The sequence below is a fragment of the Pseudophryne corroboree genome, chromosome 6, assembly GCF_028390025.1.
Source record: "Pseudophryne corroboree isolate aPseCor3 chromosome 6, aPseCor3.hap2, whole genome shotgun sequence".
Lineage (NCBI taxonomy): Eukaryota > Metazoa > Chordata > Amphibia > Anura > Myobatrachidae > Pseudophryne > Pseudophryne corroboree.
The window spans coordinates 206,640,947-206,655,337 of NC_086449.1; the positions used below are offsets into that span (position 1 = coordinate 206,640,947).

At 44.9% G+C, this 14,391-nt stretch overlaps 1 protein-coding gene and 1 long non-coding RNA gene across 5 annotated transcripts in view; one reads left to right on the forward strand and one right to left on the reverse strand.

Annotated features, from left to right (window-relative positions):
* Positions 1–14,391, forward strand: part of ADAMTS17 (ADAM metallopeptidase with thrombospondin type 1 motif 17) — a 547,181-nt gene that overhangs the window by 366,102 nt on the left and 166,688 nt on the right. For all 4 annotated transcript variants that reach the window (XM_063925679.1, XM_063925677.1, XM_063925678.1 and 1 more), the window contains exons 11-12: positions 6,871–6,972; positions 8,847–8,992. In XM_063925679.1, coding sequence (XP_063781749.1) covers positions 6,871–6,972; positions 8,847–8,992 — 248 coding nt within the window. The remainder of the gene's footprint in view (positions 1–6,870; positions 6,973–8,846; positions 8,993–14,391) is intronic.
* LOC134931871 (uncharacterized) overlaps positions 1–14,391 on the reverse strand; it is a 46,728-nt gene that overhangs the window by 31,875 nt on the left and 462 nt on the right. The gene's annotated exons all lie outside the window — the stretch shown is intronic.

A 14,391-nucleotide genomic window follows, 5' to 3' on the forward strand; every position in this document is an offset into this window, starting at 1 on the left:
CCTTTCACGAACATCTGAACATCTGGAAAGGAGGCCAGTTGTTTTTGAAAGAAAACTGATAAGGCCGAAATCTGGACCTTGATTGACCCCAATCTAAGGCCCGCATCCACACCAGCCTGCAGAAAATGGAGAAAACATCCCAACTCAAACTCTTCCGTAGGAGCCTTCTTGGATTCACACCAAGACACATATTTTCTTCAAATACGGTGGTAATGTTTAGACATTACTCCTTTCCTGGCCTGAATAAGAGTGGGGATGACTTCTTTGAGAATACCCTTTCGGGCTAGGATCCGGCGCTCAACAGCCATGCCATCAAACGTAGCCGCGGTAATTCTTGATACACACACGGCACCTGCTGTAGTAGGTCCTCTCAAGGAGGAAGAGGCCGAGGATCTTCTATGAGCAACTCCTGAAGATCTGGATACCAAGCCCTCCTTGTCCAGTCCGTGGCAATGAAGATTGCTCGAACTCTTGTTCTTCTTATTATTTTGAGAACTTTTGGAATCATGGAAGTGGAGGGAAAACATATACCGACCGAAACACCCACTGGGTCACCAGCGCATCCACTGCTATTGCTTAAGGGTCTCTCGACCAGGAACATTATCTCTGAAGCTTCTTGTTTAAACAAGATGCCATCATGTGTACTTGAGGAACTCCCCAAAGACTTGTCACCTCTGTGAAGACTTCTTGGTGGAGGCCCCACTCTCCTGGATGGAGATTGTGTCTGCTGAGGAAGTCTGCTTCCCAGTTGTCCACTCCCAGAATGAAAATTGCTGACAGAGCTCTTACATGTCTTTCTGCCCAGAGGAGAATCCTTGTCACCTCTGCCATTGCCGCTCTGCTTTTCGTTCCGCCTCTCTTGTTTATGTACGTGGCTGCTATTACATTGTCCGACTGGATCTGCACGGGATGATCTTGAAGAAGATGTACCGCTTGTAGAAGGCCGTTGTAAATGGCTCTCAATTCCAGAACGTTTATGTGAAGGCAGGCTTCCTGACTTGAACATTTTCCTTGGAAGCTTTCCCCCTGTGTGACAGCTCCCCAGCCTCGGAGACTTGAATCCGTGGTTATTATGACCCAGTCGTGAATCCCAAACCTGCGCCCCTCTAGTAGGTGAGAACTGTGTAGCCACCACCGGAGCAAAATCCTAGCTTTGGGGGACAGGATTATTCCGGTGCATGTTTAGGTGGGATCCAGACCACTTGTCCAACAGGTCCCACTGGAATACTCTGGCATGAAATCGGCCAAACCGTATGGCCTCGTAGGCCGCTACCATTTTCCCCAACAACCGAATGCATTGATGGATCGACACGCTAGTTGTTTTCAATATTTGTTTGACCATTTTCTGGATTTCCAGAGCCTTTTCCACTGGAAGAAATACTCTCCGTACTTCTGTCCAGAATTATCCCTAAAAAGGACAATCTTGTCGTCGGTTCCAACTGCGACTTTGGAAAGTTCATGATCCAACCGTGTTGTTGGAGTATTGACAGGGAGAGTGCGATGTTCTGCACCAACTGTTCCCTGGATCTCACTTTTATCAGGAGATCATCCAGATAAGGAATTATATTGACTCCTTTTTGACGAAGGAGGACCATCATCTCTGCCATCACCCTGGTGAATACCCTCGGTGCCGTGGAGAGCCCGAACGGCAACGTCTGGAACTGGTAATGGCAATCCTGTACTGCGAATCTCAGATAAGCTTGGTGAGGAGGATAAATGGGAACATGCAAGTAAGCATTCTTTATGTCTACTAACACCATGAAGTCCCCCTCCTCCAGACTGGAAATCACTACCCTCAGGGATTGCATCTTGAACTTGAACCTTTTCAGGTAGAGATTCAGATTTTTCAGGTTTAAAATCGGTCTGACCGAGCCGTCCAACTTCGGAACTATGAAGAGGCTTGAATAAAACCCTTCTCCTTGCTGTGACAAGGGTACCAGGACAATGACCTGATCCTGACATAATTTTTTAATTTCCGTTGTTACTGCCTCTCTTTCTGGAAGAGAAGCTAGCAAGGTCAATTTGAAAAATCGGCATGGGGGACATCTTGAAACTCTAGTTTGCACCCATGGGACACTATTTGTAAGACCCATGGGTCCAGGCCAGATTGAATCCAGATTTGACTGAAAAGTTTCAGACGTGCTCCCACCTGAGTGGACTCCCGCAAGGGAGCCCCAGCGTCATGCTGCAGATTTGGCAGAAGCAGGGGTGGACTTCTGCTCCTGCGATCCGGGAGACGCTGCAGATTTCTTTCCTTTTCCCCTTTCCCTACCTGCAAGAAAAGGGGGAACCTTTGGCCCTACCTGCAAGAAAAGGGGGAACCTTTGGCCTTTTTGTATTTTGTTGGGCCAAAAAGACTGCATGTGAGAGTGATGTGTCTTTCTCGCCGGTGTAGGAGCATAAGGCAAGAATGTCGACTTACCTGCGGTAGCCGCCAAGACTATCGCATCCAGCCCATCACCAAACAAGGCCTCACCTTTATACGGGAGAGCCTCCATATTTCTTTTGGAATCTGCATCAGCATTCCACTGGCGAATCCACAACGCCCTCCGGGCCGGTACTGCCATGGTAGCGGTTCTTGATCCCAAGAGACCAATATATTTCATGGTTTCTAACGTTAGGAGTATCTCGTCTCCATCTATTGTGTCAATGTCTAATGACAAGTTTTCTGATCACTTCTCAATAGCACTACTCACCCACGCACAGACAATGGTAGGCCTGAGTAGTGTCCCATTGGCCACATCAATAGATCACCTCACTCACTTGCGCCTGTCGGCTCCTTAAGTGAAGCCATTTCAGGCGCAGGGAGAAACACCTTTTCTCTTTTATGACAGGGCCCTGTCTAAAATGCGGAGTGACTCCCACCTTTTGGAAAAAGGTAAGCTGCCTGAATTCCTTTTGGGAATCTGAAATTTATTTTCAGGTTAAATCAGACTCCCTCCAAGAGACTGTTCAACTCCTGAGGTGGAGGGAAAATTACATTACTTCTTTACTAAAGTAAACCCTCTCCTTGTGGTAAAAGAGGGGGCTTCGTAACTTCTAACACCACCTTTATAGCTAAAACATGTTTTGAATGCTTTTTTGCTAACTTAGGACCTATTCCCCTGGAATCACTAGTGTCGAAACAGGAATCAGAGTCCGTGTCGGTATCAGTTTGTACTACGTGTGCAAATTTGGATGTGACCCAGAGGGGTCCCTGTGGATGAAAGGCAGAACTATTAAAAATCACATCTTCAACAGATTATTTTCAGTTTTCTATATGAGATTCAGTCCAACCTCTTACTGATATGATTCACACTATCATGTAACCTTTCACCCAGTCAGGCTCTTGGTGTCATATTACACCTCTGTGTCCCTAACATGTCTCCCACAGAGGAATAGTACCCTGCCATAGACATGTCACACACGTGCACAACCACAGCACAGACACTCCGGGACTTATAGGGGACAGACCCACAGTAAAATCTGTCAGAGGGACACAGATAGGTTTTGCCAGTTCACAACCGAGCGCCAGTAACACAATGTCTGTGAACACAAAATGCCCACTGACATGCAGCGCTTTTATAATGTTAATCAGACAATTATATAGCACCAAATTCACTGTGGCCCCCCCTGTTTTGCACCCTGATACTTGTTCAGCAGTGGGGGAGGACCAGCGTTCTTCTCTGCAGTCTGGAAGAGAGAAAATGGCGCTGAGCAGTGTGCTGGCTGACTGAGGAGGAAGCTCCACTTTTCAATGGCGTGTTTCTCCTCAGCTTTTATGAGGTAATTTTTTATACTGGCGGGGGTAGGACTGTGCCTCAGCAACTTATGCCCCATATTTATGCCAGTTTGCATAGGTTTCATGCTGCCCAGGGCACCCCGCCCCCCTTCCCCGCGCCCTGCACCCTGCAGTGCCTGTGTATGTGTGGGCAACATGGCGCACTGCGCTTCCGCCAGCCGCGCGGTACCTTTAGCCGTCACTTTCTTGATTGAAGATCTGTCTTCTAACACTCACCTGTCTTCTGACTTCTGGCTCTGTGAGGGGGGTGACGGTGTGCTGTGGGAGTGAGCATCTAGGCACGGCTAGCGTTCAGTTCCCTTCAGGAGCTAATGGTGTCCTGTCAGCCAGAAGCAGAGCCATGAAACTCTTTAGGAAGTTGGTTCCTACTTCTGCCCCCTCAGTCCCACGAAGCAGGGAGACTGTTGCCAGCAGTTCTCCCTGAAAATTAAAAACCTAACATAAGACTTTTCAGAGAAACTCAGTAGCGCTCCTCTGGAGTGCATCCAGTCTGCCTCGAATCATTTCTAAAACTGAGGTCTGGAGGAGGGGCATAGAGGGAGGAGCCAGTTCACACCCTTGAAAAGTCTTAAAGTGCCCATGGCTCTTTAGGAACCGTCTATACCCCCCATGGTACTGAAGTGGACCCCAGCATCCTCTAGGACGTATGAGAAATAGGTGCAAAGTTCTTGAAGATCAATTGCATTAATATTTCTGTGGATTTGAGGAGGATTGGAGGACTTCAGTGACATTGAGTTTGAAGTAATGGTGGAGAGCATGCAGATGATAAGGTTGTGATCTGAGAGAGGGAAAGGGTTGTAGGTGAATTCAGAAACTGAGCATAGTCTAGTGAATACTAGATCAAGGCAGTGGCCCTCCTGATGAGTAGAGGAGTCAGTCCATTGTGAGAGGCTGGGAGAAGAGGTTAGAGAGAGTAGATTGGAGGCATGAGCAGCAGATTTTGGACTATCAATAGCAATATTGAAATCTCCCATGATAATGGCAGAGATGTCAGAGGCTAGGAAGTAAGGGAGCGAGGCAGAAAAACCTTCCTGAAATTGTATGGGTTGGCCAGGTGGGCAGTAGATAGCTACAACATGCAGAGAGAAAGGAGTGTAAATTCTGATAGCATGTACTTCAAATCAAGTTGTGATTGATGGAACCTGTTGTAGGACTGTGTATTCGATAGATTGGGATAGTATAGTAATAATCCAACCCCAAGACCTTTTTACTGTTACCAGGCCTGGGTGTGTGTGTGTGAAGTGGAGACCACTGTGTGACAGTGCTGCAGGTGAGGCAGTGTCTGGTTGTGTGAGCCATGTTTCTGTAATAAGCCAGCAGGTTGAAGTTGTTAGATATGAAAAGGTCGTGAACGGATGTTAATTTGTTACAAACAGAGCGTGCATTCCATAAACCACATTTTATTGATTTGGAAAGTGCAGGAAGACATGTGATGTTTATGAGGTTATCTGTATTTCTATATTGCTGTGAATCAGGTGAATGTGAATGGGGCAAGTGTTTGGGGCCTGGATTAGGTGAAATGTCACCAGCTAATAGCAGTAAGAGTGATAAATAATTATAGTTGTATGAGGTTTGTAAATGTTTTTTATAGTGACAGGTTGTGGATGTTATTGTCAAAGTGCAAAGATGAGTAACAAGCTCATGAGTGTTAATAAGAGGTGAGTGGAGAATTGATGCGGTAATGTTTACAGAGGGGTGGGTTGCAGGGAGAATGGATGATGTATTTGCTTTGAAGCGAATACCATGGAGTGCAATGAAGTACAACAATATGAGGTGCATGGTGTGTTTGAGAAAGAAAGTATTTAGGCTTCTGAGATCAATTGAATAGATGCACATGATGAAAGCACTGTTCTGACATGTGCAGTGCCAATGCATGTAGGTTATGCCACGCTGACGTAGCACTCACTCATCACTGACTGAGGAGCAGTGTGTCTCTGCCAAGGTTACAGCATGTGCTCCTGGCACTACAGTATCACATCTCACTTTCTTCTTGCTAGGCAACCAGTGCCCACTAGGCCACCTTGAGCACTGGACCTATGTTGCTAGCAGTAGGCTGTAGTAATTGATAACTACAGCAGCATCTGAAGAAACATTATACTGAGTATTAGCAGCGTATCATGTATGAAATAAAAATGCAGAAATACACATTACATTCTATGAGACCAAGAATTATAGTCACTATTCCTCTTTTTTTCAAACCCTACAATAGCTGCTGAGCTGCCCGCACCCTGCCGGTGCCACACCAACTCTACAACCAGTCCCAGCTTCTGCCTGTCAGATACATGAGATATAGATCCTGATTCAGAGGTGCACACAGGCAGATGTTCATGTATTTCACCCATCATTTATTACTGCACATGTGCAAAATATCCTGAATCCCCGTCCGCTGCATGTGTTACCCTGAGTGTGCAGGCAACAGATGGTATCGGAAATGGGGAGGCAACACCATGGGGTTTCCTGGGAGATGGCCTGAAGTGAATGCAGAATGCTGTGTTCCCAGACGCTCAGCTGCTTCCACAGAGGCTAAGTTCAGATGTAGAAATTGCACCTGCCATAAGGCTGATGCAAGTGTGGAAGGTACACACAATGGTGCTTGCGATGGTGGCGTGTCAAGAACCACCGGCGTTATTGCAGCATTCACAGGTGCAAAAAGTGGGCTTGCACATTCATGTGCATGCTAGTACACAGGGTTTAGGCTGTTATCGCACATTATTGCACACGCGGTTCCCGCAACAGATGCTAGAGCGGGCCAGCATCCACCTCTGACTCTGGCCCATAATGGGAAACATATATTTTGCCACCACTGTCCGATTACTTTTATATTTCAACCATTCTGAGCTTAGGGGAGAGTCTGTACAGGAGACAGCGGACGAGAGGGGGCAGGTTCGGCTAGCAACACCCCCACTCCAGGCAGTTGTCATATTTATGCATCTTTTTTTTTTTTTTACTGTTTCATCACTGGGACCACGGAAACATCCACATTGCCAATATCTCACTGCAGTAACGATAACTTAAAGTTCTGTCTATACAATGACGATCAGGCAGCTGTAGTGAAGGCATTTAGTAATATGTGTTCTGTTTCATTGCAGCATCTGATGTGTGCGGGTCTGTGGTGCCTGGTGGAGGGAGATGCCTCTTGTAAAACCAAGTTGGACCCACCGCTAGATGGCACGGAATGTGGAGCAGATAAGGTGAGTAGCTGCAGAGGATCCATAGAATATTGATTAAATTACACACTAGTCAACCGCGTTGCTGAAAATGGAGCAATAAAATGAAATTATTGTGTGTTCTACAATGCGTTCATCTAAAGTTTACTGTATCCCGACAGTCTACTGTATCCTGAAATATTACCATATACCGAAAGTGCTAGAAAGGATTCATTAAATCAACTGAATCTAGGGCAGAAAAAAAACTGTCAGGGGCTTTGCTGCAAATTACAACCCAAGGGAAGAGATGCACACACAAACCCCCCCAGGCCCCCCCCCCCCTTACACACACACACACACACACACACACACACACACACACACACACACACACACACACACACACACTCAGTCCTTTATCTGTGGGGAAAAACTCACAAATCTGATGTGTTATCCCTCAACAACCTGACCACTTATCAAAAGCCTTACTGCACATCCACATCATACAGCCTATCGAATGAGACCTGACACATCAAAATCGGTGTTGTCATTGCGGAGTACAGATGTGTCCTGCTACATTGTTGCTGCACTCAAGTTAAACAGCCCTTCTAGTCGTGCCTAGCCGTGACCGCGTTTACAGGCGCCAGGTGCCTTTTTTTGCATTTTTCCCCCAAAATGCGTTTTGTTTGCATCACTATGTGAATTAGATGCACAAGCAAATTATTAAATGATATGTGGCATGCCTATATTCTGTGTGCAACCATGCCTGTATCTGCTTATGAAATGCTACGTTGCAGTGTTTTCCAAGAAATTCACATTTCGTATACAGATACAGCTGCAGTTGCACTTAGAATATAGGCATGCTGCATATTTTAATCAGCAGAGTCTGCTTGTGCGTCTAATTTGCATAGCAATGCAAATAAGATGCATTTGTCAGCAAAAAAAGACACCCGACGTTAGCAGAGCTGCAAGGGAACTGCCGACTCAATCAAGCCAGGCATCTCGCGGTGCATGGCGTATTGAGGCTAGATGTACTGTATGAGGACACATCTGTAGTTGCTCCCACGGCAAAAACTGCTTAGCCAGTTCAATATATGGATTAATTCTAGCTTGTTGCTTCCCTGTCAGTGCAGCAAGGTAAAGAAGCCTTGGCTGATCATCTGTCTTACCGTTTCATCTAACCACTGGCTTATTTATAATGGGTGACCCTTGGTCCTGGGGGGCTCACACAACGCACACCCTGCACCCATTTAATTGCACTCACCTCTCCGTCTGCCCAGTGCTGGCTACAGAGCATCAAATATCACTCGTAAAATGGCCGCCATGGCTATTTTCCGGGGGTTTCACATATGCGCAATATAGAATTCCCCGGGAATGCGGCACCGGCGCCATGCACAATGCCAGAGTCTACTGCATGGACGGAGAGAAGGGGGCCCAATCGGAGACTGCACACGGGCCCCCGTCTCCGCATCTAACAATGATTACCACATAAGACCTTGTGGCAGACTAGGGGGAAATGTACCATGATTTTTAAAATCTATGAATTTCTGTGATTTTATTCTCCCAGGGGATTTATACCGACAAGTTTTTTAAACCGCAAACCAACTGTTTAAATGCCATAGCAAAAGTCTCAGGACATCAGGGATTGTAATAAAATACCATTGCATGTAATAAAATACCATGCTTTATACCATTTCCTGTCCGGGGCCATCTTTCATTTTTTATTCACTTCTGAGTCTCCTCTCGATACATTGCATAGAATGCCACTGTTGTTAGAAAGGGGTTTCCAGAAAAATAATGTCGTTTTTACATAACCGGTAAATCTGTGATCCTGTGCCAGTATATACACATAAGCATTAATACAGTATACTGTATGTCAGTTTGGACAATCCTGTCAATGCTGGGAGTTTATATTACAGTGGTGCAGAGCTGGGGAGTGTGTGAGCAAGACCCCAATCCCTCAGCATGTGGATGGAGACTGGAGTGCATGGAGCCCCTGGAGCATGTGTAGCCGTACGTGTGGAACCGGAGCACGCTTCAGGCAGAGAAAGTGTGACAACCCACCGTGAGTGTCCAGCATGCTTTACAGGGGAATAGGTCACATGTTTGTTTACTATAGACATTAGTTTACCACTTGCCATTAATACTGTTTTCTCCCTTTATTCCTGTTTTCCTCTAGTTGTTCTGTTTTGTGTGTTTTGCTGTATATAATACAGGGTGGATGAAGAACACACTATACAGTATGAAAGATTCCTTATAGAGTGTTCTTCTTCCACCCTTGTATTGTTACTCTTCTACTTTAAACAGTCTCTCTTCCTTCTGTTACCTGTTCCTTTTCTGTATTTTATTTTTCTTGTGGCCCCCAATGCTTGTCTCTTTTCTCTCCTTCTCGAATCTCTTCTCCCATTTGTTTCCCAGCTACTGTACACGACTAATGTTCTCTCCTTCTCTAGTCTGACTTCTGTGTTCATCTCTCTTTTCCTTCTCCCTCTTGCCTGGTTTTGTTCTACCCGTGCCTCCTTCCCTCTCCTGCAGTACGTGTCTCCTCTACCTTTCTCTAGTCATTCACTCTCTTGTCTGCCTTAATTTCCTGATTAGTTCTCTCTTGCCCTGATTTTATCTCTAGTGTCCCTCTCATTTATTGTTTTTTAAATATTTTAATTGAAGTACATTGCATTGTAGAAATCACAGTCACGTGACGCAACATGGAATAGTGTATCTGTTAACCACCAGTGAACTCTATTCAAAATACACTACGGTATAAATTAATGGCCAAACAATAAACAGCATAGCCCATAACACCAATAAATGTCAAGTGTGCCCAGGGGGAGATGAAGCCCTAAATATTGACCAGAAACCCACCGAACGACAGACCCAATTTGTCCCTCTCATTCTAAAGCATATTCTTATCCTTTGTGGTCTTTCTCTTTTCTTCTTTATCATCCATCTCAGTTCTTCTTTATCATCCATCTCTTTTCTTCTTTATCATCCATCTCTTTTCTTTTTTATCATCCATCTCTTTTCTTCTTGATTATTTCTGCTACTGAGTTGCAGCTTCTAACACCTTTTATTTTGATATTAAAAGTGTTGCTCTTTTAAATTTAGGGCTTAAACACATTAGGAAGTAGCGGCTTTTACAAGCTGCCCCATACTACACAAACCCCTTAGGCTTATTTCTCTAAGTTGTTTCCCTCCACCATTTTCTTGTTCTTACCTCTTTCTGGTTTTCATTTCTTCTTCCCTTTTGTCTGTTTACAGTCTCTCTCTCTCTCTCTCTGGGCGGGATGTACTAAGTGGAAAATGCGGTAAACTCCTGTTTACCGCATTTTCCTGATGTACTAACCCCCGGCCGGCAGGACAGCGCCGCGGCCTATGGGCTTCTCTCCGCGGCGCTGTGTGAGGGATCCGGTCGGATCCCTCCCAGCATGCCCTGCGGCCGCCCCCGTCACCCTGCGCATGCGCAGACTGACTCCTGGGGCCGAATCCCGGAAGAGCTGTCCTCCGCAATGCTGATCGCATATGTTAGTACATATGCGATCAGCGACGTGGCGCAGGGCGGCGATGGGAGGAGATGTACATTAGTACATCCCGCCCTCTCTCTCTCTCTTTCGTGTCCTTCATTGCTTTATGTCTTCTCCTTGTCCCTGTTGTACTATATTTTGCTTCCTTTTCACTGCCACTCTATCTCTGCTTTGTTCTTCTCCTTGTTTGATCCCCATTTTGAGACTCTTTCACAATTTGTACCCACTCCCTTCTTATATTCACCTCCCATCTCTCCTGACATTTATACACTACACCTGCATTTCCCACATCTTCCCTCTGCTGACAGTACATTGAACATGTATACAGTGATGCAGAGATTGCATAGAAAAAAATGAAACAATTCTTTGGCTTGTATTAAATGTTAGATTAGTGGTCACTCCAGTGAATGCTGCCAGCAGTGTGAGGTAAACTCCAGCTACAGGGATGCTCGGCAAGTGCAGGACGGAATGCTGTTTAATCATAGGAGTAAAAGAGATGTTTGCGCTCTGTGTTTAGTGAAATAAAACCTTGCTGCTGGCAGTATCGCTCTGACACTTGTGAAAGCCAAGCCTGAAACCGGAAAATGAGGTGGTTCATGGCATGCGACCCTTCCAAGTACACAGAGACTACATCTTGTAATTGAGCAGCGCCTGCAGGACACATCTCACACAGGTTATGCGCTTCCGGCCAAGCCGCATGGGGACATGTCCAGCTCTGTAGTAAGCTATTGTAGCCTATAGGCTGCCATGTTGCAGTTTTATCCAGGGAGGGATCTGAAGGCCACGTGTGCTCATTGAGCATGCCAGGTCTGAAGAGAGCCACTGACCTGGAAATCGACTCTTCATAAATGGGGATGAATAAGGATTTTGTAGTACCGCAATATGCTGTGTTATCATTAGAAGTAATGATAAGCCTCTGCTAGACAATGGTTGAATGGTCCTACAGTCCCTCTCCAACCTCCACCAAACAGCTTTAAATTGCATTTGTTGTCCTGCCCATTGCAAACTTCCCAGCAGTCCCATTTTTTAGTGGGTCCATCTGGGATTTTGTGTGTACTATTGACTAGGTGGGTAGGGCATTATTGTACAGATCAAACAAGTGTCTGGTGGGTTGTGACCATGGCTTGAGTAATAGTTGCTTAATTTGTTCTATTGTTGTTGTTGTTTTTTTCAATTTCTATTGATGGGAGCTCTGCCACTAGGAGCCTTTTTGCATATGTATCAAAATATGTATTTATGTTGCATTACATTGCATTGCTTTTTTCATTGTGCATATACCCCAACAAGGGAATGTTCATCTAGTACAGCAAATGTAAGGATTACCTATCCATTAAACAAGTACACGTGATTATACTCTCTGAATGAGAGCTTAATTTCACAAGTCGATTGTTACTATTTAAATCAGGGGGTCCCCAATTCTTTGATCCTTACCTGTTGTATTCTCTGTGCACTAGCAGTCAGTGAGCCTGTGTGTGTTCACAATCTGTACACACTCCCTCCTTATGTTCACTGCCATTCTCTCCTAATATTTATGGCATGTATGTCAATACTGCTCAAGCTACTTATGTGTGGCGTCTTGTGACACAGTCAGTTGGAGCATTTTATCTGCATTCAGACTGCATTTTGTTGTGTTTGGCTTTAGCCAAATTAAATGTTTTGCTCTAAGAATCCAAAAAGTGATATCCGTGCCATCCAAAACTTTTGGACTGATGACTACATTAATCTGTCATTGGCAAGATAAAATAAGAAATATATGTAGAACTGGCACACTGAGTTGGCACACTGATTGTAAAAGGTAGTCGACCGTTGGTTTACATTTAGATGGGACAGAGTAGTTTAAACTCCCTTCTTTCAGCCCTATTCCTACACTGAGGGTTATAAAGACTACTGAGTTATAACAGGCCATACATCTGCGCCACATTTCCCTGATACAATCCGCAGATCAAATCTCCTTTCTGCAGACTCTGATCACTGGCGATCCGTAGGGGAATCGGAGAAATTGTGCATATTAAAAACCCCTGATCTCCCTATCCCGATAATTTTTTGGTCAGGATCAGCAAGTTAGGGAAATACAACATGCTGGATTCCCCCGATTCCCGGATCGTCACATTGATCGGAGATGTATGGGGCCTATAGGCACTGCTTGAACCAGCTATAATTTATATTTTGCAGCTATTTATTTGACGTTACTTGTTTTTGAATGAAATGGTTATGTTGTCATTTAACAGCTGAATCACTGATACAAGTTGCAGTTCTCAGTAGGGATACATTTGGCTCTCCGATATTCTTTCTTCAGCTGAGTTTATGAGACCTTTTGACATCTGGATCTCTAGTTTATTCTTACCAGTGTCTGCGAACTTCTAATTATCACAGCTGCGTATAACTGGCTGCATAATGTGAAGTGAGGAGAGCATGGTATTGTATACATACAGTATTGCTACCTGTGTGTTCCAGAAGTTACATTACACTGCTCAAATGTTGCTATATTTAAATTGAAATCAGTGCTTCTATTTACTGTCCAACATCTGCTTATAGCCAGACATAGGACTCTCTTGTGGAGCTACTTGCATCATGGTATAATATATTGTCATTATGTAGCCATCAATTATCAGGTTAGATATGAGCTCATAGGTTTTTTTAGCTGTGTGATTTTCCCAGTTCAAGAGCACTTGTTGGTGACATTCCATGGAATGAGTGGACTCAGCAACACGAAAGGTGCTTCCAGGGCAGACGCAGTGGGGTCTGATGAAATGAACCAGCTGGCTACAATTCAGGGTAGCAGGTGGTCCGGGGTGGTAGGGCATTAGTTCTTGTTTTTGCTGTTTCTATATTGCTTTGCAAGGCAGATTACTCAGTAACGGCAAACAAAACAGTACAAAGGGTCATGTAGGTTGACAGGCAGTGTTGGCAGGCGGTATCAATGTTGTCATGTCCAACACTGTGCATATATGTTATGTGTATTATTTATCTAATAATGAAGCACTTGTAGCTGCCCCGCAGTGCAACAGTTTCTGCCTCATGAAGGTACATGCCCTCGTCAAGTGGAAACAAGGACAATACAAGTGTCATGATGCTGAAAGAGTTGTCAAAGCAATTTATACCAAAACAACAGTATGTTATCTGAAGTGAGGCATCAGTTATTAGCACTTACAGGGTAACCCACTACAGGCTTAGAAACTATTGTAGAACTACAGTCCCAGCATACTAGGCCCATTAATTGGGGTAACACATAGCATATATGCTACGCGATACCTGTGATATCACAGAATGATGCCAACTGTGATGTCAGAAGTGTGTTTTTAGCTCTCATCTCATGTTGTACTGTATGGCAATAATACAGCGGCAAAGATGGATCAGACCATGTAACAGTGCATTTATTACCACAATTTTCCAAAATCATTAGCTCTCAGTTGGTCTGGTATTACTTGCCCACAGTTATCATGTTGAAAATCATCAGGCCTTCGTGACAGTGTCAACAGGGTCAAACTGTCGGCTTGCTCATGTCAACAGTGACAATGTGGACATTCATAAGGCGGTATTCAATTCTGTTCACCCCCTTTCACACCCATTCTGTTTCTGCTGACGGGCTTGGTATAATAATTTCAGCTCGCTACCCCCATGGTAGCGAGGGTGCACAACCCTTTATGCAGCTAAACCTGATTACTATGGGCGCAATATACGCAATAACGGGGATCACTTTAGAAAGGAGATTGGGCGTGAGATATCATTTGAATACCGCCCATTATGTCTACCCGGATGATATGTCAACATAATAACCTAATAGTCTCTTACATGCTGTGACAGTCACTTCCGACACCGGCCTGTGATGCTGCAGCTTTCCGGTAATTATTTCTCGCCCTTACCATAACACTAACCCTTCCCCTGGTGCCTAACCCTAACCCCCCCTTCATCCTTCAGCCTAACCCTAACTCCCCCCTTCATC